Source organism: Melopsittacus undulatus, chromosome 12 (assembly GCF_012275295.1).
Source record: "Melopsittacus undulatus isolate bMelUnd1 chromosome 12, bMelUnd1.mat.Z, whole genome shotgun sequence".
In the NCBI taxonomy this organism is placed as follows: domain Eukaryota; kingdom Metazoa; phylum Chordata; class Aves; order Psittaciformes; family Psittaculidae; genus Melopsittacus; species Melopsittacus undulatus.
In genome coordinates this window covers 19,214,253-19,240,149 of record NC_047538.1, presented here as the reverse complement: position 1 = coordinate 19,240,149, position 25,897 = coordinate 19,214,253, and the positions used below count along the sequence as shown (strand labels likewise).

General features: G+C 50.7%; 1 protein-coding gene across 1 annotated transcript in view; it reads right to left on the bottom strand.

The window, feature by feature from the left end:
* Positions 1 to 312: 312 nt before the first annotated feature.
* Positions 313 to 25,897, bottom strand: part of SSH1 (slingshot protein phosphatase 1) — a 32,569-nt gene continuing 6,984 nt past the window's right edge. Inside the window, exons 3-15 of the mRNA XM_034068494.1 lie at positions 16,332 to 16,435; positions 14,937 to 15,001; positions 14,402 to 14,523; positions 12,319 to 12,387; positions 11,869 to 11,934; positions 10,457 to 10,651; positions 10,126 to 10,219; positions 8,923 to 9,051; positions 7,881 to 7,927; positions 6,891 to 7,037; positions 6,114 to 6,314; positions 4,657 to 5,278; positions 313 to 4,196 (exon numbers count right to left, since the gene is read on the bottom strand). Coding sequence (XP_033924385.1) covers positions 2,931 to 4,196; positions 4,657 to 5,278; positions 6,114 to 6,314; positions 6,891 to 7,037; positions 7,881 to 7,927; positions 8,923 to 9,051; positions 10,126 to 10,219; positions 10,457 to 10,651; positions 11,869 to 11,934; positions 12,319 to 12,387; positions 14,402 to 14,523; positions 14,937 to 15,001; positions 16,332 to 16,435 — 3,127 coding nt within the window. The 3' untranslated portion in view covers positions 313 to 2,930. The remainder of the gene's footprint in view (positions 4,197 to 4,656; positions 5,279 to 6,113; positions 6,315 to 6,890; positions 7,038 to 7,880; positions 7,928 to 8,922; positions 9,052 to 10,125; positions 10,220 to 10,456; positions 10,652 to 11,868; positions 11,935 to 12,318; positions 12,388 to 14,401; positions 14,524 to 14,936; positions 15,002 to 16,331; positions 16,436 to 25,897) is intronic.

Genomic DNA, 25,897 nt, shown 5'->3' with positions numbered 1-25,897 from the left:
ACTCACGTTCCAGTCACACTCCTGCCTCCAGGAACTGTGTATCCCGATTCCATTCCCTTTTTCCCCCCCTTATAAAACCCGTGCAGGAGCCTGTGCCGCAGCTCGGGTGCGTTTCTGGTGCTCACCATCCCAGCGAGGCAGCTGCACACAACCGAGAGGGACAAGGGACAAAGGCACCTCCTGAGCAGGCCCTCAGGGTGACAGAGAACAGCCCAGAGCTGGGATCAGATGGGAAGAGAGCACCCGGGAAGTGCATGGGGGGTCCCTTCGGTCCTTCCCACCTCCACAAACACCACAGGGCTCGCTCAGAAAGAACAGAACAAAAACGTTTATTTCTCTTTCCTCACAAGAAGCACAGAAAATGTACATTTTACACCCAAAAGGTTACAAAAAAAAGTGCATTATGCCTCGTACAGTACAAAAGATGCTGCTCATTTCAATAGAAAACCAGGATTCAGAACCACCATGAAGTCAAAGGAACGGCCTTTATCAGAGTACAGCACTGGACCAGCTACAGCATCACCCACCCCTCCTCCGGGGCTCATGGAATAACCAGGATCACCTCCTGGAGGATGCCTATTGCTACCACACAGCCCCAGCCTGGATCAGGTGCCAGTTTTGTGCCTTTGGGTTCCTCTGGCAGCAGGGGACAGGGTTTGGGTGCGCAGCCAATGCTCCATCCCCCTGCATCCCCCATCCCATTCCTGCAGCAATGCATAGATCAACCGGGAGCACTGGGAGCTGCAGCGGCGCACGCAGCCCTTTGGTTTCAGCAGGTACAGGGCAGGGGGAAGCGGGTTCAGCAGCGCTGGGACATGGATGTGCGGAAGCAGCAGCGCTCTCCTGGCCACTGGCAACACCAAAAGCACCGAAACACAACGAAGAGCAAGGAGGAAGAGCTCAGCGCCAACACAGTGTTTGTAAACCAGAATTAAGGCACTCCATTGGAAAGGAACAGCTACGGCACGCAGGAGAGGACAGACACAGCTACCTCCTCATGCAACAACTCTACTGAAGCCTGCAAGTGTCAGGGGTTTGGCTGCAAACCCATCCCGAGCCCCTCACCGCAGCCTCGAGCCCAACAGCATCATGATGATGCAGCCCCAGGGCTGGGGTTGGTCCAGCCAGAGCCGAGGCCAATAGGAGCAGTGGTTTATGTGCAGCACCCAGCAGGCACTGGAGGAAAGATGCACGTTGGTGTGCATCAGGTAACGGAATCCTTCCGCAGTTATTCCAACCCAGCTCTCCCAGTGGCCGGGCAGCAATGGGAAGCGGCTGTAGGTTAACATGGAGCAGAGAAAAGCAACCCTGCCATCAGCCATGGTAAGCAGAGGAGAGGGATGAGGCCATGCTGGGAGCAGGAGGCACAAACTCCCTTGAGGTGGCTGCTCTGAGCCCTTCAATGGGGCCCCCTTCATTCGTGGGAATGCAGGAGGGAACAAGGGCAGGAAAGATGGGACAGGTACAGGTTATGGCAGCAGATGTGGACGTGCAGCCATGGAGTAGGGGGTTCCCACTCTGAACATGCCCTGCCTCAAACCAGCTTCCAAGGGTGGAATGGGAAGGATGCCTCAAGCTAGAAATGCACATCCAATTGCAGCCCCTTTCAGAAGGGACATTCATCCGACTGCAATTCCTCCCACTTCATGCAAAAACACAGGGAGAAAAGTGAATTCTGGGCATTCAGGACACCAAAACCACAGAGCTACCTGTGTGTGCCAGGGGACTTCTGGTGAACAGAGGCTCAGCACACCTGCTGCAGCACCCTGACTCTGCCTCAAAGAGGGGATGTTAAGGATGGTGCTGGGGCTCGGTGAGCACCCAGATCTCACTGCAGCCTCTATTTCTCTTTGACTGCTCACACTGAGCAGGAACAACCCCTCCTAAGAGCAGGATTTATGGCTCTGCTCCATGGCAGGAGGCTGGGACACGTACACCCGGCTCCCTGCACTGCGGCCACCCAGGCTCCTGCCACCTGCCATAACCAACCCCTGGGCTTCCCAAACCCGGCACACAGGAACTGTTCTACCAAATCCAACAGGAGAGACAGGATCACCTACTGCAGACACGTGGGACACCAAAGAGCAGCCCCTCCACAGCCCCCACGACACCGACACAGCATCACACAAAGCTTCACGGGCACTCACTGGCCAAGCTCATCATTAGCACTGGGACATTACAGACACCGTGACGGCAACAACACCCAAAGAACACAACTCCTGTCCACAGTGACAGTGACACAGCCCGGGGGTCCCTCCAGCACCAACACAAGGCTGTGACAACCAGGTCACAGAGTCAACACGAACACAGCTCAATGCTCCTTCACTTCACAGCCAGGAAAGCCTCTGTCTCCTCTGGGCCTTTCCAGCTCCCATCAGGGGAATAACTTCAAACAATGGAAGTGCTGTGGGAAAAGCCTTTTAAAAAGACAAACAACAAGCCAAGACTCAAAGTCAGCAGGATCAGAGGTAGTGTTCGTGTCCCCATTGTAAGGAGTTTTCCACAAGTGCCCTGTTTGAACTGGAGACTTGTGTTTGTTCTGTAAAAAGTTGTGACTAATTCTGCTGAGTCTTTGAAACAGCATTTCAGCATTTTCTATATATATAGATAGATAAACAGCACAGTATCTATCTATATACACACACAAACCCACATTATTATACTTGGCAAACAGTACTAGGAAGAGCATCCTGCAGGACAACGGGCAATTCACACACAAGGTCCTCTTCTAAGCCATGCAATACGTTTATTTTCCCTTGTGCCATTCACCATAACCCATTATGGGTGTTTTTCCTCCCCACTTAAGAGTACAAGGGGGGGATGAAGAGGAGGCATCAGACGAACTCCTGCAGGTCAGATGATAAACTGCACCTGTGCAATGAATAAATGCCACAAAGCCCTCAACCCCCCTGCACCCCCCATGGAAGGCATCAACTTTTGCCCATCCAGAGCGTGTTCTTCAAGTTTCCAACCGCTGGCTTCGCTGCCAGCTTGGAGGTGATGTCTGCACCCCTGAGTGTGGACTGTGGCTCACAGAGCATGGAAGACTCACTGGAAACGGCCTCCTTGGAGTCCGTGATGGTTGACACCTCCATGTCACTGGCCAAGTCCTCAGAGGACAGGTTCAGACACCCCAGCTTGGCGAGGGAGTTGGACCTCTTCAGAGGGGAGGACACAGTCAAGCCTGCCAGCCGCAGCCTGGTCTCTATCTCCTGAGTCCGCTGCTTGACCAGGCCAGGCTTGCCCCGCACGCTGTGGATGCTGTCGCTGCTGGAGCTGCGTGTCAGGTTGGAGCTGCGGGAGGAGGATGGGGTGTAGCAGATGGTCTTGAGGAAGTCCTTGGTGAAGCTGCTCGTGTGCTCCAGCCGGCAGGCCACAGGTGTTGAGGTCTTCTGGGAGATCCCCTCCAAGACACGCTTCACCTCGAGCTTCTCTGCATCCTCGGGTACCAGCGGCGCTGGCCCCAGGAGAGGCACAAGGCTGGGATGTGAAATCAGATCCTCACTCTCCTCCGTGATGCCAGAGTCCACCCTGCCCAAGGGGCTCTCTCTGAGCAGGGACGAGGCGTCCGAGGGCAGGCTCTTCAGCCGCTCCAGCTCTTTGGTGTGCTTCCTAACCAGACCTGCCTTCTGCAGCTGGATAAGAGACTCCTGATGCTGCATCAGGTAACTGTTTGCGCTTGGCTTTTCCAAGTCTTTACTGAACAAGTACTTCAGATCCTTGGTAGGTTTGCTGTCTTTTCTGGCTAGAGACTCCTCTTTTACCACTTCCACGTTAAGGAGGCTCTTGTCACAGTGTGAGTTGCTCCTGGACAGAAGGGTTTTGACTGGAGTTTTTGGTGCATCCTTTCCCTTCTCCAACACACCGCAGTGCTCATCAAGTGATTTGCCAGCCCCAGCCTCCAGAGCACCAGCTCCTGCCGACAGAGGAAGCGGAGCCTCATTGGTTCTAGTTCTGATTGCCTCCTCCAAGCGTGCCTTGCTGGGCAGGTGCTCTGCCAAGTTGGAGTTGATGTGGGAGAGGAAGGCTGGCTGCGTGCAGATGGTGGCCGTGCTGCGGCGCATGGTGCTGGAGTTCAGCTTCTCACACTGCTCCCCAAAGGAATCTGGAGACAAACCAGCTGAGGAATACATGCAGTCAGTGCAGGACTGGTAGGAAGGCTTCACCTTACTGAGGATCCCAAACACGGCATCGTGCTGCAAAAGAGAAAACAGGTATAGATAAAGGTGCACAGAACCAGCCATCGGCCATCAGAAGAGAGGTGCAGAGCACAGGATGTAATTACAGCCAAGCAGATTGGAAACAAAGCCCATTTCCACTTCTCTTAAGGTCCTGCAGCAGGAACAAACACCACTTACTTTCTCAGCAGACAGTATCTCCAATGGAAGAACACCTACCCGTCCAAGTGATGGTCATGCAAGTTGCCCCAAGCGGTTTATAGGGTGCTTGCATGGGTGCACTCCCTCTCTGGCATCTAACTCCATAGCTTGGGCAAGCAAAGCCATGTTCAGAAGCACTTCGAAAAGGAAGCGGCTCATCATGGAATGAAAGGCTTTATCCAAGTCAAATGAAACTGTGCTATGAAGATGAGAAGAGCAGTTTCACTTGCAGCAGAATCAGCCATGCTAATCACCTACATTCCACCTCCATACGCACCTCAAAATCCTCTGGGCAACTCCTTTTGCTGTTGTTGTTATTCAAGTTCTCTCTGTTAAGCCTGCTCTCCTCCTTGTGCATGGACAAGCGCCGCTTCCACTTCTCCATTGGGTTTTCCTCCCTGACAGCATCCTCCCTGTGGTCCCCAGGGCCCAGCATTATCCTTCCCTTCCGGGGGCTGAAATCCAGCTTCTTCTTCACCTCCTTCTCACAGAAGCTGCTCATCTCTGTCAGTGGCTCTGCAGTCTCCAGAGCTTTTCCTGTCTCCAGCATCCTCCCCTCTGACGGCTGCTGTCCCACCAGCGAGGCAGCGCGCTCCGTGAGCACATCCCGCTCCAGCTCCTCCACAGGGAAGAAGCCCTCCCTGTCACCGGGAATCTTGTTCTCCAGCAGCGTGTCCGAGAGGCGGCGGAAGCAGTAGTTAAAGCCCACGGGCACGTCGGTGCTGGTGCGGTTGTCCAGGTACCCTGACTGCGAAGGCATGTCCAGGTCAGCCAGGCGGTTCTCCAGGTCGATGTCCAAGCTCTCGAGGAGGAAGTCACTCGACCCCGTGGTGCCGTCTGTGTTGGGGGGCAGGTTGCTCTCTGCCTGCTGCTTCCACAGCTTGTTGTGGCGCTGCTTGCTGGGGAGAGGGGCAAAGACACAAGTGACCATCGTCAGCCTGGAGGATGCTCAGCTCCAGGCACATCCCTCCCTGTCCACAAGCCAGCATTGAAAGGCTGAGCCCTGGGGCCAGTCCAGTCCCACTTGGACAAAGCCCTCTTCAGCATCAGGGTTTAGTCCCTGCTGCCTGCCCACTCCAAGGTATCTTTACCCCAGCAGACCACAGCCCTGCACTGCACCCATCACAGGAAAAGCCCTTCAGGGCAGAGGGGCACAGAGCCCTTCATCAGAGCAAACCACTCTGAACCAACATCTCTGCACGTCTGCTGGCACACCTCCTGATGAACTAGAGTGACAAATCTTCCTCTTTGTCCCCCAGCAGAGCGGAGGCCAAGTGGAGCATGCAGAAACCCTTCTTAGATACAACAGTGCTCATGATGGCAAAGACTTGTGACTGCCACGGTCACCCAGACCTGCAAAGGATTTGCTTCCACACTGCCCAAGCTCAGTTCTGCCTCATCAACCAAGAACAATGTTTTGCTGAACAGTCCTGGCTGCTGAGGGACACGAACACACTTCCCACACGCAGAGGAACCCGCACTGCATTAAAGCAGGGCAGATCTCCCTGGAAGACAGCTAATTTCCACACAGGGAGGTCTGGCACAGAAAAGGTTTAGGAAAACACCATTAGCCCAGGCTTCTGTAGCTGCGCTTCTAAAAAGGACCCTTCAGACTACAGCACGGGGGAGTCTGAACAACAAATCACATCGTTTGTGATAGAAAAACATGAGGATGCCTAAAATTAGCCCCTTGACTTCCTGCAAGTCACCTTTTTGTTCCTCCTGGTGCCTTACCTCGCATCTAAAATGCCTTCATACTCCAGCAGCTGTCTCATGAAGCCTGCGTTTGGCCTTGCAATGCTGCGTTTCTGCTTCACGTAGTTATAGGCCTTTTCCAGGGACCAGCCAAACTCCTTCATCGCGTACGCGATGACAGTGGATGCTGAGCGACTCACACCCATCTTGCAGTGCACCAGGCACTTGGAATGGTTCTTCCTGCAGGAGGGCAAACAGGAAAACACCTCACACTGTTTGGTTACAGTACCTGCTGTTACCCCGTGTCCTTCTGACCACCCTAGCACCGTGGATGAGCAGGTTAGACACCCTGTGGGGTTAAGTGAGCCACAAGAGGAATGTCTCTCCAGGAATTAGGGAAGGGCAGCCTCGGTCATGCTGCCACTTGAGGGATCACCATGAAGCCTCCTGCCTGCCCAAATCTGTGGATACAGGGATAAGCAGGAACAACCTGAGTGTAGAAGCCCAGCAGGGTTTGATGGGCTCTGTCACCACCTCTTGCCTGCAGAGGTGGTGGGGGCTAGTCCAACACGGACAGGTGTTGGAGCATTTCCAGAGCTTGGGAAGGGGAAATATCCTTGTTCCCTTCTGATAATGATAATAGAGTATCATCAACTAGGAGCAGGGTAATGCCAGTACAGAAAGAGACAAGGCCCAGGGAAGCTCCAGGAACACATCTTCCCTGGAATCAAGAAGGATTCAGCTCTATGCTGGATGAAGCACAGGGGCATGGCTCGGATGTGTCCTCCCACAAGTCCCAGTCCCCAGCCCACTCACTTGGCCTTGTTTATGAAGTGGTAGGCCTCGTTCCAGTGAGCCAGGAGGTCTGTGGTCTCCTCGTCGTACACTCGGATGTTGTGATAGGCAAACAAGCCAGGGAAGAAGTTATCAATTTCCCTGGTCACATTCAAGATGTAGTCAATGCTGTGGAGAACACAAAGAAAACAGACTTGAGATGCCACAGATGTGAAAGAGGAGCTGATGCACATTGTGAAGTCCATGAAGTACCACAGAATCCCAGCATGGTTTGGGTTGGGGACCTTGAAGCTCACCCAGCCCCAACCCCTGTCACAGGCAGGGATCCCTTCCACTGGAGCAGCTGCTCCAAGCTCCTGTGTCCAGCCTGGCCTTGAGCACTGCCAGGGATGGGGCAGCCACAGCTCCTCTGTGCTATTGAGCAATGTTTTTCAGGTTCTCAGCTCATCCTTGGTGTGTGCCTTGGGCAAGCAGCAAATATTTATCTGCTAAGTTCTCCCTCAGCCAAAAAGCATGAAAGTAAATGAAGCCAAGTGGTGGTGTGGTGATGAGAGCCTGGTGACAGAGCCCTGCACTGCCTGTCCGGGCAGGTGAGCTGGGGATTGCTCATCCACAGGAAGCTCTGCTCCATTCAGACAGAGTTTTCCCCTAAGCTTAGGGCTGTATTATTGCTGTTCCATAGCCTGTAGGAATTCACATGCAACTCAACATCATGGATGGACATTTCACACTCAGCTGTTACCCACTGGAGGGGTATCAGGGATCTTGATGTACTTCACAAATGAGAAGTTTGTTTCTTTTCACTCCACATGTTTTTGATAGAAATAAGAAAGATTTCCCCACCAAGGAGCTGATGGTAAGTTACCCATGCTGTTGAGAACAGGCCCAAACTCATGCCCCTACTGTCTACAAACTTCATATGTCATCTCAAGAGGCTTGAGCACAAGTTAAAAGCAAACAACTGGAAGTTACTTGGAGTCTAAGGTTGGTGCTTGAAAGGTCAGTACTCACCCTGAGCCCTGCAGCTCCTCGAGGTTGGAGGCATTCCACTCAGAGCCCTGCAACAGCCACAGAACACACATTTCAAAGGAGCACAAGAGCATCCCTTTTTCCTAAGGTTCTGCAATGGTCCAGCCTGGACCATCTTCCTTAGCTGAAATACTGGCAACAGCCTCTGGAATACAACACATGGCAGGCAGTGCTGCTGCTCAGCACAGAGAGGTCCTGCCTAACAGGCATTACATCCTCCCTTAAGGAGTTAGTTGTAGGCCAGTGTGTGCCTGAGCACATCCCAAATCACTGCCTCTGCCCACTCTGGATTGTTGAAGACAGAGATAAATAGTGCAGGGAAAGATACGTGTGGAATGACTGGGATCACAGGTACAGGAGAAGGAAGGCAAATCCCCAAAGCTCTGCAGGTGGTTACAACTTAGTTCCCCCCCCATATCTGCAAAACAGGAAGCTAAAAAGGGTTTTAAAAGCAGGTTTTGCTCTCAGACATGAGCATTTCCTCTGCCTCTCTTCAGAAGAGCAATAATAAGACCCAAGCATAACGGGCACAAATGTGCTCATCTCCAGCAAGTCTTTGTTCCAGATGGCAGTGCCTGGTTTTGCTTGGAGTACCATCTAGTGGTAAAAGATTAGATGAAACACAGGCCGTCCTTTGCTTCTGCACAAGCTGGGACATCACCTTCAGCCTCAGTCTTTCCATAGCTCTGGCCACGCTACAGAACCTCATAGGCTTAGTCAAGTTGCAGTGATCCTAACCAGAGCCCAAGAGCAAACGGCTGCAGCCCCAGCCAGGCCTTTTGTTTGCTGTAAATGAAAAATCTCCATTGCTAGAAATAGAAAATGAACATGCACAGAGGGAGGATCAACCTGCCAGCAAAACCATTCTGTCAAGGCCCAGAATCAACAACGCAGCCAGACAGAAGGGCTCATGAAGCACAACTCAGCCTTGACACCAAATTCAGCTTCCTCTAAGCCCAACCACCTGTCAGCTCACTCCCACTGAGCCTCTTGCTATCCCAGAGCTCCAAACCCAGCAGCTTACCAGGTATAAATGATCAAAAATGAGAGATGGTTTGTCCATCTGACCCAGGATAAGCAGCATTTCATTGTCTATGAATTCCTTGAATTCCTTCAAGTTGCAGTTCATGTGTTTCTCCAGCTCATTTCGTATCTGCAGAGCAGAAAACAAAGGATGCCACCTAGAATCACATCTGGTCAATAGAAACACCTGCAAGGAGTGAATAATGGCAGCAGCACTGGTGAAGAGAGGGATTTTCCATGCTCTCCCATTTTAAAACACCAGGGCATGGACATAACAGCCCCTCAGCTTCAGGAAAGGGCAAAGCAAAGCAGCACAACTTTGTTTGATCCACCATGGAAAATTCCTGCAGGAAAAACCAAAGCATCTTGACTGCACCAAGCAGGAACACGTACACAGACTCAGGAGTTCTCAGCTTACGCCTACAACTTGTAGCACTGCTGTTACACAAGAGAGTAGCTGAAGCCTTCATTGCTAAGCTTAGGAAGGAAAGCCCTGCATGTCAATAGCCTGCCTTGGAAAACAAAACCCGGACCCAAAAGAACATTTGCTTTGAATCTGTCTGCACTGCGCTGGATGTATTTACACCAGCCTATGGGATGGACCCAACCTAGCTTAAGCCTTGACTTGTGATCTTCCATCCATAAACCCACTAGCAAAATGCTGTCTCTGCAAGACCCTCTGACACTTGCTCAGGAACAAAGATAAAGCCTTAAAATGAAGCCATGAGAGAAAGGAAGGCTCACACTCTGCTCTGCACTGTCCATGAGCAAATGGAGATCACTCATCCAACACAGCTGTGAGGCCTCAAGCCATCATTTTGGGAGTGCTGCCTTTGCTTGTGTCATCTGAGGGATGCATCGAGGAGCAAGTGTCTATAATGTCACTGCTTGGACATGCCCACCACTGCTACAAGCCGACTGTCATGCAGGCATCACCTCCAGTGCCACCTGGCTGGCAAAGAACCAGGCACCGTGACCTGAGAGCCACACACTTGTTACTGAAGTTGTGAAAAACGACAGGGATGTGGCATTATCCCGATTCCCCTGCTGGGAAAGAGAGGAATAGCAAAGCCAAAGAGCCGAGCCTTTCAGATACACACTCAGAAACCAGTGACACCTTGTCATATGGTGTGTCTTCAGCAGTGCAGCACTCCCTGGAAAAGCAGTCTAGCAGGAAGGATGAGATAGCAGGAATTATATTTACCTCCTTGGAAGTGACATTTTCCAGGTCTTTGCTCATCATGATGCTCCGGAGTTTGGCTTTAATGAGCCGTTCTGTTCGTTCCCTTTCAGTTGGCCTGGAAAGGAAAAGGAGAGGATGTTGTCTCCAAGCTGGCAGCAAATCCAGGCTGCAACTCAAACAGTGCAGGAGTGGTGGGAAAGACTTGGATTAAAAGTGATTTTTATGAGAATAATGGAAGAAAAACATTAAGACTTGGGAAAAAGAAAGGAAAAAAAACCACTGGAGGAAGAAGAGAGAAAAGGGAGATTCCTCTCATGAGCAAAACCAACTTGTAATGAAATTCAGAACTAACTTGTCAACAAACAGTGCTGGTGAGTCAGGGCGGGTGGATTCCAGGTCCTGCATCGCGTTCCACTCATTGATGCAGCTCTGGTCCGAGCTGATGCAGCTTTCATAGTACGTGGCCCACACCAAGGCCACCCCGCCTGGGAAGTAGTTGTACCTCCTTGCCACCTCGCAGGCTTTGTGGAGGATCTGTAGAGCAGACCTGCAAGGTTGGAGAATGGATTTGTGCAGCTGTGAGCAGCAGGGACAGACAGAGCAGGATGTGAGTGATTATCACAGGGAAAATCAAGATTTGCAGCAGATTTTTGCAGTTTGCTTTGTGAAAGCAGCAGCTTTTTTGTATCAAAGAGGGCACAAACTGGCCCTTGGAGACCTTCTCAACAGCCAGTCCAAGGCAGAGGCCAAATCTTGTCCTGATTAACACGCAAGCCCAAGGCACAAGTCGCTCTGGGATTTAATCATTCGTTAACTTGTGAAACCAGACCAAAGGAAAATAAAGAACATGGACAATTTTCAAAGCACCTTCAGCAAGGAGTCAGATGCACATTTACCAGCATTCTTGGCCCCTGACATGCTCCAGGGACAAGGCCCAGATTGGGTCATTTGTTTTTGCAAATTCTAGCATTACTTTTTCCTTCCTTCCCTCCTCTTACTTTTCTCTTTTTAAGGTTCTTACTCCACAGATGTCATTGTACTGAACACATCAACCACATCTGAGGCTGCCAACAGGAGGGGCCGAGTTCAAAAGTGACAGGAACAAGAGTTGCATTTGTTTCTGTACCCAGTCATCCCCAGCACGACACCCTTCTCTACATCTGTATCTTTTCCCTATCAGATGAGGCAAAGTGATGGATCTCAGGAGGCTCCAAGAGGAGGCAGCCAACTGCCCAGGCCAAGAGAGATGCGTTTGCTCTGCATGGGGATGGGGACCAGCCTCTTCAAGGAGGAATTTGCTGGCAGAGCTGCTGCTGACTCAGCCACCTCTGCTGCAGTGTTGCACAAGGGAGGGGTGACAGGAGCTGAAAGGTGAACAGGCACCCGGGGCGGAGAGTTTCCATGCGGCAGGAACCCCAGCAACGAGGCAGAACACAGGGAATGCCATCGGATTGGCAATGGGTCCTGAGGCTCCTCCTTCAGCCAGTCAGGAACATGCAGAGAGAGAAAAGACTGGGTTTGCAGCCTGATGGCTTCCAGGTGATCTTGCAGAGTTAGTGCCACTTCCCTTACACTGAAGAGCCCACAGCTGCTCTGAACAGTATTCTTAGTCCTTTACAGCACTGGTACCTGTTGCCACAGGGAAACAGCATCTCTGCTGCAGCTCACTAAATACCAGTTACAGACAGTGCTAAAATGCAGTTTCGTTTTAATTTACTCACATAAATGAGTCTCTTTCTCAATAAAGCCAACGAACACACGTACCACATGGCTTGCACCGACACTGGCTTGAAGATGTGCATCCTCCCTGCAGTGCTCACGCTGAAGCCACTAACAGAGAGAGGCAAAACCCAACAGTCAGAAACTGCTCCTCACAAGCTGCACTCTACAAACACCTACTGCAAGGGGCACTCAGGGTCAGAAAGGATCAGGGATGAGAATTTGTATCATGGATTTTCCACCATCCTCCCAAATAAGAATGGCAAGGGGACACCCTTCCCAGGAATGGGAATTCAGAGGGTATTCACTGGGTACCGCAGGTTACACCGAGCAATTTAAGGGCAGCAAGACAGAATCCTCACTGTCTGAATACAAGGACTGCAGCCATGAATCCAAAATTGGAACTTCATTTGCAAGGTGACAGAGAATCTCTCCTTGAGCAGCCTCCAATTAGGGAAGGACATTCGCATTTATCCTTTTAATGTGGTTTCTTACCCATCACCATCAAGATGGATTTTAGTGTCACTCCACAGCCGAAGAACCATTCCTATGGTGCAGCTCTTACTGGAAGAGAGGTTGTTACACAGGATGTTAAATATAGGCCACAATGAGGTCACGCCAATACCCTTAATTATTAATACTCTTTAATTTTTAAAACCCTCAAGTCTTGCTCTAGTAACTCCTAGTAATGCCTCAGGCCATCAAATGCACAGCACAAGGAGACCGGCAGCTGAAGGCTGAGGGTCTGCTCTGCTGTGAGCCTGCTGCTTGCCCCACAGAGCTGCAGGAACACCACAGAAGCAAGGCTCAGTTTCCAGCTCTTCCACTCCAGAGCCTGCTAGAAAGCTCTGCAGTGTGAGCCCCATCACCTCCCCTGCTCCCACACCATAAGCCCAGTGCCAGGCAGCTCCTTAGCAGGACACAGAAGCAGATCTCTGGCTGCAGAGGTACAGCTCAAAACACAAGCCTGGGAGGTGGCAGAGCAGGCGCCTGCCTGCTCCAGAGGGGACCCCAGGGGCCTCTCAGGGTGTTCGATTTTCACTTCATCACTCAGGCTGGTAGAAAAGACAAAACCAGATTTTATGACTTTACCTACCCCAAAAGAACACTTTTCATTTCAATCTGGCAAGAAAATGGAGCTATAATGGGGGCCAGTAATGTTAGATGGTAAATAATTAAGAGGCTGAGATATTAAAGGAAATTGGGATGCAGACAGCAAGAGCCAGTTAAAGAACTCAGGTTCTGTTCTTTTCCATTTTTAAGCCTTTAGTTCCTTTCTACAGCAGATAAAAGGATCTGATGGACCTGTTGAATGCACATGTGGACAACGTGCACTGTAGAGCTTTGCAAGAGAAAGGGGGTTTTATTACATGTATGTAAAAAGGAATAAAGCCCACAAAAGTGCCTGACTAGTTCAACTGTCAGCAGTGAGGACACTTACAGCTCAGCAGTGACATTTCAGCCCCAGCACAGAGCCATGGAGTCACTCAATGAAGTCACTGATGCCAACTGACTTCTTTATGCACAGGACTTGCCCTTCATTAACAAAAGCTTAGGCTCTCAGGGAGACATGGCAGCAAACCTCACAGTTAGGATGGATTTGTCCCAACTTTTCCACCTTTCCTCTTGTCTCCATAATCATCAGCAAATTACTGCAAGGCTGGGTCAGGTCTGAAGATGACAGCAACATTCACCGTGCCATAAGGAAATGCTACATTAGAGTTTCCTCCCTAGCACTAACAGGAGTAATTTAACCACAGACACAAGAGGCAGCAACACCAATGACAATAATCTCATTAGGAAGGCACAACCATGAGTTTCCCTACATGTCTCCTGCAGAGCAAAAGATTCCCCCTTCTGCTTACAGACACTAAGGTTTTCCAGAGGGAAAACCAACCCCACACTGGCTGCACCAGCACAGCATGGCAGCCTGCTAAACCATTGGAGAACAGGAACAACGGGCTGGAAGCTCTGCCAAGCCAGCCCCATGTCTCTGAGCCAAGAGATTTTCTGCCTTGGTTTGCTCACCTACAACTGGAATAATGTGAGAGGGGCTGTGACAACAGTATTTTATTTGCCTTTCAATGTACTATGTGCTCTTATCAGCTGGACAAAGCAGCAGTTCATTACTGACACTTTTGTTTGTTGGTTTTGGAGGTACTTCGGCAGTATTGTGTTTTGGCAACTAAGCTACCCACCCAAACACCCCCATTGCTTCATAGCATCAACAGACTGGGGGACAGAATAAGTTCCAGTTTTTAAATGTGTCAGCAAGAGCATTCTGAAGTGAGCAGAGAGCCAACTACCACAGATGAGGTAGATACCAGCCCTACAGATGGACTACACGTGAACGCTTTGCCCGCAAGCGCCCAGAGATTCCAAGCAGACTGAAAGCTTTCTGGATCAGCAGTCGCCCTCCCATCCCCATAACAGGTCAGAAAACTCAACACATCTCCTTTTCTCTTGCTAGAGTTTGCAGATACATCTAAACCAACTGCTTGGGGATGGTTTGGTGCTGACCAGCTTCCCAGAGAAGCCAGCCTGCCTGATTCCAAGCCCGGCCTTGCCTCAGACATACCTCTCCTTGCTGGAGAAATCCACACCCAGCAGGATGTTCTCCTCCGTGTCCTGCCGCCCGCTGCTGTACACAACCACCATGTACCGCACGCGGTCTGTCCACACGCTCTCCAGCCGCACAGCCTGGGGAAAGGTCAGCAAGCTCTGCAAACAGCTCTTGGATAATCATTACTGCCATGGCTGCTTCGGGTTCTTAAGGTGCAACTGAACCCAAAAGCTTTATTCAGCTGCAGTACAAAAGACACAGGGAATGACAATCCCGTCTTCCAGCAACTTCACTGACTTCAGAGCACCCACAAGCTCCTGTCTCTTCTCTGTGTTAAGTTTATCAGCTGACTGGAATATTAAATCTAATGAAAAAGCCACACTTCAGACAGATCAGTTTCCTGCCCCAATTCACCACCTGCAGGCAAGGCCCAGGGCAAAAGGAACAGACCAGAAAACCTCGGATTTGCCAGTGCTTTTCCTGAACCTCTACAGGTCTGTTTCAAACACCTCCAACAGAAAGGAGAGCAGGAAAATGCAGCTTTTCTTACCAGTTTGATCCTGTCCTCGCAGCGGAGGAGGTTGATCATCACCTGGAGGTGCTGGGGCAAATCACCTGCACAGAGAGCAGAGCAATCATCAGGAAGGGTCTCCTGCTGCACTAAGGATCAGCAGGATCTTGATATTTAAGGAAATTGTGGGATTTGTAAAGTAAAAAAATACCATTTAAGAGAGGCCAATGAGCTCTGCTGCCCCAGAGATACTGACAGAAGTGAGCTTCATTGGTGAGGACCACCTGGCTCTGGGAGAATTTGACCTTACAGTATTTGGAAGGTACCAAATATACTGAGACCATCTATAACAGGCACAAATGATGATACTTTCCCTGTTACAGCATCTCAGAGAAGACAAAGACATGGGCACAGGGGTGGAAGAGGCAGGAGGAACAACTCATTAGGAAGTGATGGATCCCTTCTGTCTCAAACAAAGTGGTTCTCATGCATCAAGTCCTTTAGGCTCTAGACTGGTGGGTACATTTCTGTTTGATGAAAGCAAGCGAAAGGAACAAGGAATCTACAAGAAAACAAACCCAGTTCACATCTAATAACTCAGTAATGCACTCACAACTTTCCATGCAAGATAAAATTCCTTCCGTAGGATGTTTGCTGGCTATATGAAATTGCTGACGATTAAAGAAACCCAAAGCCAAGCTTGGCATTCAAACACCCTCTTTGTGCTTGGAGTGTTTACTAAGCAGCAGGCACACAGTACCACACTGTGCCTTTCCCACATGCTCCTGCTCCCCAAAAGCCCTGCCGATCATCTTACTGCTTCCCCAGTGATCACTTACTCCAAACTGTCACAGACAGAAGGCTTAAAGCCACTGGGTAAGTGGAATCCATTTTCCTGACCCCACATCTCCTTCTCAGTCCTTGTGTACATTCACCACACAACTCCCTACCATTTCTTCCCATCAGTGTGGCATATTGGAGGGGTTAAACCATGACCAATTCTTACAGGCCAGGTAGTGATGAATTAACTGAAACGGGGATTTTCCTGAAACCAGGAAGAGGGATATAGGGAGCTAAGAAACCTATGTCTATGCAGAGACCCAAATCCTGTTAAACCATTCCCTGCTCTTACCAGCAACACCAAACAAAACCAGCAACAGGTAGTTTCAAAAGGACAAGTGCTGGCACAGATGACTGGAGGCTGGGAGAACACCTGGAGAGATGCCCCTGTTGTTGTGAGTCAGACCTACATTAGAGGTGGTAGAGCCCTGTGACTCTGCCCACAGGCTGAAGGGGAAGGCAAAGATCAAACCACTGAAGCACACGGGACATTCCTTCATCTCCGGCTGTGAAACCAGGGATACACACTCAGCACAGACACCCTGGCTCAGCAGTGAAGCAAGGAGAGGTTCAGGAGGTGATTGAATCCACTACCTGCATGTTTGTGAGGATGCTGGAGGCTTCGCTGGCCCTGGGAGCTGTTTCCTTGTTGCAAGAAGAGGGCTGCACCTTTCACCATGAAAAAGCTCTCGCTCAGGCTGGAAAACAAACAACAGAAGTCAAGTGAAAGGAAAGCCCAGCAAAAGGCATGCTCAGGTCTGTGCCTGGGGAAGGAAGGGCTTCCCCTCACTAAGCCACAGCAGGGGTTTGCCATGAGAAGCTGTTCCCAAAGCCTGATCCTGCCATTTGCACGGCACAGCTCCGGGATTATTCATGGCTTATTCATGTGTCATCTTCCACCGACGTTTTATTACTTGGCTATTGCAGGAGATACTTGCCTGAGCTGTCATGGGCTGGAAATGACTTTATCATTTGATTACCAAACCCTGCAACTTAAACCCAGTGAAGGGTAAGGCTTTTTACAGGCTTAGACCTGTCAAATGACTGAGCATCAGTTTCCCAGTCGATCAGTCCCTACTCATTCCAGTTCTCAAGATCTCTTTGGAATGCAAACCAAGAACAGGCAACCATAAAGTGCTTGTAGATTTAAAGAGGAAGGGAGGGACAATGAAACCTGCCCATCAGCAGGGAAAGGAAACTGCATTGAAACCTCAGGGGGAAAAACAACCACCACAAGAGCAAAGACTCTGCTTTGCTCTGGCTGGCTACAACCATCCTAAAAGCCAACGGATAAGGTAGGAGGCTGCAGCATGTGCAGACACCATGGTATGTCCATAGAGCCCCCAGAAGGTAACTAAAGAGAAGGCTGAACCAAACCAGCAGTCACAGGCAGCCCCAGCACAAGCCTAATTACAACCATCAGGCACTCGTGAGCATTTTAGGTCTTGGACCAAAAGTGAGCATTGAACATCAGTGTCTGCTGAGCTACCTTTCAGCTGCCACAGCCACTGCTTACACTGCACTTCCTACGCAGCTCCAACACCACCAGGGACATTCCTCACTACAAAGCCCAATTTTCTGCCGCCCCACACTTCCAAACATAGCTCCTCATTAATTACTGTCTGATTCCACTCCATATAAATGCTCCATTATGCGGCTGTGCGACACGGGAGTTACTTATGCTACGGAAAACGATCCCACGGGAGTCACTCCTCCAGCACTCATCTGTTCTGTACTTTATCCGGGGTCTTTCCCTTGGGGCAGAGCGAGCACTAACGCTCCATTCCACTGCAGTAAACAGGAATTTCGTGTCTCAGCTCTTCCCTTCTCTGGGCACAGCCAAGGTTTCAGGGCAAAGCTCCCTCATCTTCCAACTGAATCCTCAAGGAGCAGAATTCCCACTGAATCCAGACCCGGTTTAAATCTGAGACTTCAGCTGGGTCTGAAAGGTGAGCTGAAGTTTTCACCCCAGTCCCGGGCTCCACAAGTCACACACTGGGTCAACCCAATGCCAGCAGGACAACTGCACTCAAACCAAGCTCTCCTCCATGCACGCTCCCGCAGTATTCCAGCACTCACCACCTGCCAAGTTGTGCCTGAACAGGAGCTGCTCCTGATCCCAAACTCCGGCTCTGCTCTGCCTGGCACACGGGCTAACAGCCAGAACTCCTGCAAAGGGGAATTCTCCTCACTCCCTAAGCGAGTCAGGAAGGGTCTTGTTTCCTTCACAGCCCAGATCTCACAGGAAAGCGTTAAAAAAGGCCACAAGTAACACAAAAGCAATGACACCAGCAGCACACTCATAGGGAAGGGAATGGGAATGATAATGCACAAGGAGATCATTCACAGTATTCCTGCCCCAAGGATTTTGGGAAATGCTTCTCTCAGAAAGTGAAAACACATCCCAAGGGATATTCTTTTATCCCTAATAAAGCACTGACTGGGATTCCTACAGCAGGAAAACCCTTTGAAGAGGCAGAGCTCCCTCCCAAAGGATCAGCAGCTCCTGCTCCAATGGTTTGTCTCACTTCATATTCTCCTCTCGCAGTCAGGAAATCTTCCATAATAAACCAGCAGATTCCCAGTTGCAGGCAAATGAGTCAGCTGTGCTGCAGGGGCAGGATGGGACCGCAGGGAAAGGACAAGCCACAGTGCAAAGTGCTTGTCCCAGTGCACTCCATCGGCATGGAACTGAACCAGAAAGCAAAGCCCGAGGAAGATTTCTCTTTACATGCTGGCTTCCTCACCTGGGTACCAGCTTCACAAAGCTCAGCGCCCCATAAATCAGCCTGCTTCCACCTCCCCACTTTCCACATAAACTCCCATTCCTACACGACCAGCACGGTGCCGAACGGAGGGAACGCACCCAAGCACCTCTTTGCCAAAGCTCCTATCTTCCATCATAGGGAAACAGCAGCATCACCCCACAACAAGCCTTATCTCCGCTCTAGGAACACTCCTCACTCTCAGTCACTTCCCACAACTGCTCTAAGAGACAGCTAAATGAAACCAGAGTGAGAAACACGCACAGCACAGTATTCCAAGCCCCCTTTTAAATCCTGCACTCCCGATAAACAACCAAAACTCCAGCCTCTTTAAAAACTTCTCCTAAAGAACAGCAGAATCCTTCCCTTAAAGAACATCCCAACTTTTGACCCTCGGCAGCAGTGATAAATGCCCCAGTAAGCAGCATTTGTTAGCAGCAGAAAAACGAGTGGCTAATACATACTAATTCGGGCTGGTTCTCTTTGAACAGCAGAAGCATTGTGCTGGCCCAAGAGTCAGACAGAAGTCAGTAAAGTTGAGAAGATTCATAACTCGCTGTAAAACTCACATCCTTTTGCTTTGAAAGCCCAAAAAGCAAAGAAAAGAAGGAAAAGAAAAGGTCGACCATATATTCAGTGCGGAGCAGAGAACTCGCGTCTGTTGATGCTACCCAGGAACTGGATGACTTTTACAGAACACTGTGTCTTCCACTGATATCCTGGCTTGAAAAAGCACTTGTCCTAACATCTCCTGATGAAAGAGGGCCATTCAGGAGGGGGGAAAACCAGCTGAGGCTCGCCTAATCACTTCCCTCCTCCAGACTTTGTTTGTTTGTTTGCTTCCAAAGGCAGCGCAGTGCCTGTCAGCACAGCAGCCCCTGCCCGCAGGAAGCCCCTGTTCCCTGGGACAGAGCTAGATAAGCATCATGTAGACCAATGCCTCTTCATTCCTGTACAGCTAAAGCACTGCATGGCAGCTCTGTAACGCAGACATGATAAAGACTTGTTGCTTACAGACCCTGACTAGTTCTTTCTCCAGGCAGAAACCAGAATGGCACGCTCGCCTTTCACCAGCACCACAAGCCTGACCAGGGGCAGAAGCAGCTCTCTGTTCCATTTCAACCCAGCCTCACTGGCACAGGATCCACGGCCACCTATCCCTTGGATGCCCATCCAGGAATCCTGACCAGCACAGCTGCTTTACAGGAATCACTTCAGGCTCTTAAATAAATGCAGAGCCCACAGGCTTTGTCACAGCCCCAAGAGCAGGTTGGACACAGGGGCTTGGAGCAGCTGCTCCAGTGGACGGGGTCCCTGCCCGGGGCAGGGGTTGGGACTGGATGAGCTTTAAGGTCCCTTCCCAGCCATATGGATGGCAAGGAAAAGGTGCTTAATGGCCACAGCCCCACTGTGAGCAGGCTCCTGCATCTCTTGCTTCACCGTCCCTTGCTCCATCCGCTGGCTCCGTGCTGCTCAACTTGAAAAGGAAATATTTCTTCCCCTTTGGGAAAGCTCCAGAAGAGCGTGGCTGCAACACACATCAATTACATGTCGAGTTGCTCAAGCACACAATAGGCAGTGCCTTGTCAGTGTTACAAAACGCTGCCCCCCGGGTCCACAAATGCCAGTAAGGATTCTGTTAAATATACTGGATTTTGGAACAGGGCTGCTCGTGTTAGGAGATGGACAGAGCAAGCTGGACCAGCTGCCACTCACAGTGTTCCCTAAGCTTTGCCTTGCCCTTGGGGTTCAGGTTGTGACGTGCTCCTCAAAGAAACCTTGAATGCCTCAGGTCCTCAAGTTCCATGTAAGACATAATCCTGTTGCAGGATACAAGAGAACACTCTTATTAATACGTCTTACACAACTCATCTCAAACTAAATATCCACACACAGAAGTTAGTAAGGAGAAGACACAGCCAAGCCTGAGGTTGATTCAGAAGCCTCTTGCCAGTGTAGGGATTAAAAACTAGTGTCTAGCTAAAAGAGGCAGAACATCAGTGTGTGCCTGGCTGGGTATCCCTGCTGATCCCAGCACAGCCCCAGCATCCCTCCATACATGGATGCCCAAGGAGCCTGGCTTATCCCCACACCTCCAGTGACCCCCAGGGTTTCTGGAGCCATAATGAACTTGTTATCTCTGTGTTTGCTGCTGCTCACAGCCAAGCAGCCTGTTCAGTGCAAGTGCTGCTGAGATCTGCTCACTCCCAGCTCATGTTTTAGCGCTGAGCTCATGTAGTGAACAAGAGCATCCGCTCTGCCTGGCTTTGCTTTGTGTTCTCCTTGGGGACCCTCGCTCCAGCCAGTGCAGGGCGAGGGCAGGGAGCTCCCTTCGGATGCTCCCCCAGGCCCTTGATGTGCCAAAGGGTGGATTCTGAGACAGGGCACACTGAAACAGCAACACAACTGAGCTGGACAGGAGCACATCAAACAGAAAGGAAGATGCGGGCAGGGCAGCAGCAGGAAGACAAGGAGCAGCTGCTCCCTGCTTCCCAAGCCATGCTGACAATTACAGCACACTGGCTGCTTGCTTTGGCTTGATAGGAGGAACATCAGATAACACTTCCTGACCAAGAGAGGGGCCTTCAGAAGGGGCCTGAGCAACACAAAACAGCGCCAGGGAACAAAATGGACTTCAAAGCAAGTGGCTGACGTGCTACTGTTCAACCTGAGAAACAGCCACGGGAGCTGCAGCAGCAGCAAGTCCTTTCTCATGCTGTTTAAAATAGCACTTTGGGTGTTTCCAAGTGGCCTTTGCTCTGTGTCACACACTGGCCAAGCACAGTCCAGTGCCACGGAGACACCAAATGGAACATAAAGGGATCACCTTCACAGATACAGCTGAGGATACCACCACAACCATCCCAGCTTAACGTGGAGCGGGGCTATGCAGCAGGACCAGGGAAGGACCAGTTTCACATCATGTATCATGGAGAGGTTTGTGTTGGAAGGGACCTTGAAGCTCCTCCAGCCCCAAACCCTGCCACGGGCAGTGACCCCTTCCACTGGAGCAGCTGCTCCAAGCCCCTGTGTCCAACCTGGCCTTGAGCACTGCCAGGGATGGGGCAGCCACAGCTTCTCTGGGCACCTTGTCCAACACTTGCAATGTGGTTTTAAACCAAAGCCCTATTGCACACATGCATAAACTGTGTGATGTGCTGATAAACTGACCTGAGATCAGAACTGCAGGTGCCCAACAAGGAGGCTAGGCAGCATCCCATGCTCACAGGGGATCTTGCAATGCCTCCTCACAGGGGCAAGCATCTCCCCATCCATTTCCAAGGCAGGCAGCAAGACCCAGGGCAGGCTTCACTCTCCTGTTCTTAGCAGTGCAGCAACAAAAGGGGAGTCTGAGCATGTATTGTTCAGCTGCAAGGCGTGGGCCACTTCCACAGTGCAGGAATGCTGAGAGGGGCTGGAGACACTGCTGGCCATTCACAGCACAGATACAAACCCTCCTCTGGCACAAAGGGGAGGAAGATAAAACTGAAATCAATCATGAAGCCCACAAAAGCTGATTTCCCAACAGAGATGGACTGGTGGTGACGTGCCTCCAGTACTGGGTGAACAACACACTGGGCTTGAGCAGGGATCACCCAGCTCCGCATGGAGCCCAACCAGGGCAGCACACAGCTCCGAGGGCAGAGCATGGATAAAGCAGCCAAGAGAAAGGGCAGGAAGAAGGAAACAGGCTAATTATCAGGATTGGTGCCCATTCCAGCACAAATCAGTTAGCGGAAGAGCGCCCAAACAGCCAGGAAAATTCTAGGAATCCCTAGGACTGGGATGGTGAAGAGCCAAATAAAATAAAGAGACTGTTTCACATGGAAAAAGGAATCCTTTTTGCTCATCCCATTGATTGCAGAGTTCAAAAAGGCACGGGGCTGATCAGGGCATCATCCAGCTACGTGATGGGCTTGGAATGAATGGCTGGAACCACAGAGAGCGTTCCTGACATTCCCAATGATGGCATTTTGGTGACAGCCACTGTCTCTAGAGGCCGAGGTCTGATCCCCTCCAAACCTCAACCTGCCCATTGAGCTGTTATAAAGAAGCTTTTCTCCTGTGCTTAGGAAGGGAGAAATAACTCTACAGAGCCTCCTGGCACCCGTGTCCCCAGCAGCCTGGTGGGCTATTCCCACAACACTGCCTCCCTTCTTCCCCCACACTAAGACACCCTGTGTTCTACAGCATCCCTTTTTGGGATGATGCTGTTGCCACGTTATTGCCATGGCTGTTCTGTGCCCACAGGTAGGGAGAGGACAGACCACAAGCCCAGGAGTGCCAGGGAGGTGCCAGGAGCTCCCATCCTCCTCCCCAGCCGAGCTGTCAGCACATGGGCCGATCCTCCTGCATTCCTGCTGTCAACTCATTGTTATAATCCATTAAAGCATTTCATGAAGTCTCCCCACTTCCCCCCTCAGTGGTGTCTCCCAGAGAAACAAGTGGAAACTCTCCCCTGGCGCCGCTGGAGAAGAAAAGGAAGGTGAATGATAGCTTCAAGGATGGAGAAAGCAGCTTCCAAGCGGCGCACACAAAGGTCAGCCAGGACACAGCAACAGCATGGGAAGCACAACTGAGAGCCCTACAGGCAGCGGTGGCACAGCAACCCAAGAAACAGCTCTGCTGCTGGTTTCAGAATGACTCCAAAAAAGGCAGCAGAGACCAGGCAGCACTTGACACGTTGGTAATGTGGAAAAATAAAGTCAAATCCAGACGGATCATGCGGGGTAAAAGAGTGAGAACAGTTCCAGCTCAACCCAGACACCACCTCCAGTGTTCAGCTAGACCATGGCCTGCCTCGGCTCCCCAAGGGCTCTGGCTAGCACAAGGATGAAGGTACACCAAGCAACTAGGAGACCCCCAGCCAGGGGAAAAGCTGGCTTAAGATGGAAAAGAATCACAACATCACAGAATCATAGAGCCAGAATTGTTGGTAAAAACCTCAGGATTATCCTTCTTTACCTCCTCCACTTCAAACCCATCTTTTACAAGCAGCATCAGTGTTGCAGAGAGAACATCTGTAGCCCAAAACGCTTTGCAGGGCTGGAGGGAGATGCCCACAGGCCGTGGTCCCTGCAGGGATGGGAGTGCTGGACGTGACAGTCTGGATGGCAGACAGAGCAAACAGGCAACCTGGCAGCCTTCCGGGACAGCTGAAAGGGACTTTCTGTCCCCTTTCCTGCATTCCTGGATGCTTTGGCCTCTGCTGCTCAGCCCCAGAGGTTTTCCAGCCAGCAGCACATCATGGACCCCACAGCAGTCACCCTCCCTGGCGATTCCTGCAGGAAGGGTTGCATTAAGAAGCATAGAGTAGGCATTAAGCATTAAGAGCTAGAGTAGGTCTGGTAGAGTCCTGGTGAACATCAGGCACAGACTCTGGGCCCTACAACAAGTGCTAGGTCAGTGCTGGGGAGTGTTTGGTGCAATGGGCAATACCTTGACATACCAACAGCAAGAACCAGCTGAGGTGGGTATGGACACACAGATGGTTCCATGTGTGTTCCCACTCCTGTCCCAGGAAGGACGGAGGGAAACCTTCCTCTCCTGTGGGAAAAGAGAAACCTTTGCACTGGCTACAAGGGGATGAGGTGTGTGCACACAAACAGCTCTGGCAGTGATGTTAACCACTGCCAGTTCACACCCTGGGGATGGACAGCCATACCTGACGTCATGGAAAGCTGATGCAGGCCTGCCTGGCTGAACAAGCTCAACATCACTGACTCCTGCCTGGACTAAAGCCCTCAGAGAGGAAAGGCAAGTTCTGCATAGAAGAGTCCTTCTCATCCGAGATAAACCTGAACAACTAAGGGACACCTAAGGGTGCAGGTCTGTATCCTAATGCATTTGAGGCTGGACTTATTTTTGGCCTATTTTGCTTTCTGGCTTATTTCTGTGTAGCAGTGATGTGATTCTGCATCAGGGCTTCAAATGCTGCAGAGTGAGACGTAAATGTCTAACAGATAAACCACAACCCAGCATTCTCATCATGCAAAGCAAAGCCATGCCCATGAAGGTGCTCTGTGCATTTCACATCTGAAGGGCACTTGCCAGCAGACCACAGCTCTGATTTGCCTGTGAAATCCCTGACTCACAGACCTTGGCAATGGATTATCACAGATTCAGGTATTTCAAATCAAGAGGCATTTGGAATCAAAATATTTTCCTGACCCAGCTCTAACACCTAAATAAACAGTAAGCACATTGGCCTTTTACAGGAACAGACCTCAGTGCCAAGCCAGTACCTTTGATAACGGGGCCAGTTGGTTTGTTTCAAGCCAAACCGCTGAGACTGCGTGGCAAAAAAAAGCTAAAAGAATAAAAGAAAAGGGTATTTATATCGAGTCCCAAAGCAGGGCTGAGCACTGGCAGACCTCCTGCTGTTACTCTCCCAGCATCCAAGTAAACTCCTCGTGTTGCTCAACTTCAAGTCAGCACCAGTTTCCTGGAAAGGCCAGAGCTTAAATAAGTGTCAACCAAGTGCAGGCTCCTCGGCTCCATGGTCTTTGAACACCCCACACAACCCATCACTAATGTAAAGGTCTAATTATATCTCCATCAGCTTCCACAGCCACACCTCCGGGCCAGAAAGGGTCACGAGCCTGGGACTTTGCCTCCCCATTGTACGGAGCACGCTAAGGCAGGATGCTGCAGCCCTGCCAGGATGTGATTCAGCGTCCTGTTTTGCACAGTTAATAAAATCAGCAGCTTCTGCCCCAAGAGCTCCCACCGAGTAACTGGGGGACAATAAATACCGCAGTGAGTAGGATGTGTCATGTGTGTAATGAGCTGCTGTCCCCACAAATGCATCCTCAAGGCTGCTGCCTGATGGACCCCCAGCCCCTGCGCGTTCCCAGTACCGTCAACCTGGCCAAAGCTGCAGATACAAGTCATTCACTTGGGGATCCCTCCAGCAAAACACGCTCACAAATCCCTAAAAGAGTTAAAGATCAGGATGTTAATAAGGAATTTTGGGTACATTAAAATATAATACACACAAATAACATCCCCAGCTGTGGTGGGCAATCTGTGCACCAAGAAGAGCCTGAACAGTGCAGTTGCATCCACCCTTCAAGTTTCCATGCTGAGGCCAGCAAGGAGCCTGCTGGATTACAGTGATTTTAACCAAACAGCCTCTTCATAACGAGTCCTCTGGAGTGTATCACAGAATCATTCAGGTTGGAAAAGACCATTAAGCTCATCCAGCCCAACGGTAAGCCCAGCACTGCCAAGTTCACCACTAAACCATGTCCCCATGTGCCACATATGTGTCTTTTAAACCCCTACCCGGGGCAGCCTCTTCCAATGCTTGACCACCCTCTAAATGAAGAAATGTGTCCTAATACCTGGTCTAAATCCAGTGATGCTCTGTAAGGAGTTTGCCTGCTGTAATTA